This window comes from Columba livia, chromosome 33 (genome assembly GCF_036013475.1).
Source record: "Columba livia isolate bColLiv1 breed racing homer chromosome 33, bColLiv1.pat.W.v2, whole genome shotgun sequence".
Lineage (NCBI taxonomy): Eukaryota > Metazoa > Chordata > Aves > Columbiformes > Columbidae > Columba > Columba livia.
The window spans coordinates 510,192-513,177 of NC_088634.1; the positions used below are offsets into that span (position 1 = coordinate 510,192).

Consider the following 2,986-nt stretch of genomic DNA (forward strand, 5'->3'; position numbering starts at 1 on the left):
CCCCCCCACCCGCAAGCCACGCCCTCAAAGCGCATGCGCGGAGCGGCGCGGCAACACCCCCCCACCCACCCCGCTTCACCCCGCCCTCCGAGCGGCGCATGCGCAGTGTGAATTGGGGGGGGGGGGCGCTCCCGCCGCCATCTTTGCTACGGGCGATAAAGCGGGCAAGGGGGGTCGCGCTGCTATGGCAACGCCGCTCGCTCAAATGAGGCCACGGCGCTAATTGGGTGGGCGGGGCTTCCACCCCCCCCCCCCCACTTGGGTGTTTCGCCGGTTTGTTAATGGTAATTAATGTAAATGAGGCTGCGCGGCGGCGCTTGGAGGGTCTGCGCATGCGCGACCCTCCTCCACACCCCCCCCCCCCAAACCACCACGTGCCGGCCACGAGGCGCCCGGCCAATCCGCGCCGGGGAAAGGGGATGGGGAGGGGGCTGTCGGCCAATAGGAGGCGAGCGCGCCAAAGGGAGTGGGCGGGGCCGGCGCCCCCCTATCCGGCTGCAGCCCCGCGCTGTTCCCTCGGGAGCCGCCGCCCCCCCCACCGCTACACCCCCGGCTGTTCCCGTTGCCCCCCCGGCTGTTCCCCCAGAGGTCGAGGCCCCCCCCGTTACAGCCCCGGCTGTTCCCGTTGCCCCCCACGCTGTTGATTGACATCTGCCGCGCCCCCGATTGATTGACAGCTCTGAGGCTCCTCCCCCTTGTGACCCTTTAATCATTGGGGGGTCCTGGGGGGGGACACAAGGGGACATTGGGGACCCCCCATAATAATGACCCCCCATGTCCCCCCCAACCCCCCACAGACCCCCATGGACACCCCATAGACCCCCATAGACCCCCCATAGACCCCCCATAGATCCCCATAGACCCCCCATAGACCCCCATAGACCCCCCATAGACCCCCATAGACCCCCCTATAGACCCCCATAGACCCCCCCATAGACCCCCACAGACCCCCCATAGACCCCCATAGACCCCCCATAGACCCCCCATAGAGCCCCATAACCCCCCCATAGACCCCCATAGACCCCCCATAGACCCCCCATAGACCCCCATAACCCCCCATAGACCCCCCATAACCCCCCATAGACCCTCATAACCCCCCATAGATCCCCATAGACCCCCATAGACCCCCATAGACCCCCATAGACCCCCATAACCCCCCACAGACCCCCATAGACCCCCATAGACCCCCCATAGACCCCCATAGACCCCCCATAGACCCCCCATAGACCCCCCATAGACCCCCATAACCCCCCCATAGACCCCCCATAGACCCCCCATAGACCCCCATAACCCCCCATAGACCCCCCATATCCCCCCATAGACCCCCACAGACCCCCCATAGACCCCCATAGACCCCCCATAACCCCCCATAGACCCCCCATAACCCCCCATAGACCCCCATAGACCCCCCATAGACCCCCATAGACCCCCCCATAGACCCCCATAGACCCCCATAGACCCCCATAGACCCCCATAGACCCCCCATAGATCCTCATAGACCCCCATAGACCCCCATAGACCCCCATAGACCCCCATAACCCCCCCATAGACCCCCATAGACCCCCCATAGACCCCCCATAGACCCCCCATAACCCCCCATAGACCCCCATAGACCCCCCCATAGATCCTCATAGACCCCCATAGACCCCCATAGACCCCCCATAACCCCCCATAGACCCCCATAGACCCCCCATAGACCCCCCATATCCCCCCATATCCCCCCATGGACCCCCCCATAGACCCCCATAGACCCCCATAGACCCCCCATAGACCCCCCCTATCCCCCCCATGTCCCCAATGTGCCCCCGAATCCCACTTCCGCTTCCCTCGCCCCTCCCCCGCAACTTCCGCCCCCCCCCCAGCCCCGAGTGGAAGGGGCGGAGCCTGAGCAGGGAGGGGAGGGGGCGGGGCCAAAGGGGGGACACGCCCCCCTCCTCCTCCTCCTCCTCCTCCCCCCCCCGGACCAGGAGGCAGCGCGGCGGGGGGAGGGGAGACCGGAAACGCAGCGGAAATGGGGAGATGTGGGCGGATATGGGGGGTTATGGGGGTCTATGGGGGGTCTATGGGGGGTCTATGGGGGGTCTATGGGGGGTTATAGGGGGTCTATGGGGGGTCTATGGGGGGTCTATGGGGGGTTATGGGGGTCTATGGGGGGTCTATGGGGCTCTCTGGGGGGTCTATGGGGGGTCTATGGGGGGTTATGGGGGTCTATGGGGGGTCTATGGGGTCTATGGGGGATCTATGGGGGTCTATGGGGGGTCTATGGGGGGTCTATGGGGGTCTATGGGGGTCTATGGGGGGTCTATGGGGGGTCTATGGGGGTCTATGGGGGGTTATGGGGGGTTATAGGGGGTCTATGGGGGGTTATGGGGGTCTATGGGGGGTCTATGGGGGGTCTATGGGGGGTCTATGGGGGGTTATGGGGGGTTATAGGGGGTCTATGGGGGGTTATGGGGGTCTATGGGGGGTCTATGGGGGGCTATGAGGGTCTATGGGGGGTTATGGGGGGTTATAGGGGGTCTATGGGGGGTCTATGGGGGGTCTATGGGGGGTCTATGGGGGGTTATGGGGGTCTATGGGGGGTCTATGGGGGGTCTATGGGGGGCTATGGGGGTCTGGGGGGGGTTATGGGGGGGTCTATGGGGGTCTATGGGGGTCTATGGGGGGTCTATGGGGGGTTATGGGGGTTATGGGGGTCTATGGGGGGTCTATGGGGCTCTATGGGGGGGTCTGTGGGGGTCTATGGGGGTCTATGGGGGTTATGGGGGTCTATGGGGGTCTATGGGGGGTCTATGGGGGGTCTATGGGGGGTCTATGGGGGGGTCTATGGGGGGTCTATGGGGGTCTATGGGGGGTTATGGGGGTCTATGGGGGGTCTATGGGGGTCTATGGGGGTCTATGAGGATCTATGGGGGGTCTATGGGGTCTATGGGGGTCTATGGGGGGTCTATGGGGGGTCTATGGGGGGGTCTATGGGGGGTCTATG

The 2,986-nt window shown here is 64.7% G+C and overlaps 1 protein-coding gene across 1 annotated transcript in view; it reads right to left on the reverse strand.

Moving 5' to 3' along the window:
- Positions 1-2,417: 2,417 nt before the first annotated feature.
- Positions 2,418-2,986, reverse strand: part of NEURL4 (neuralized E3 ubiquitin protein ligase 4) — a 45,677-nt gene continuing 45,108 nt past the window's right edge. The window contains exon 15 of the mRNA XM_065044184.1: positions 2,418-2,438. Coding sequence (XP_064900256.1) covers positions 2,418-2,438 — 21 coding nt within the window. The remainder of the gene's footprint in view (positions 2,439-2,986) is intronic.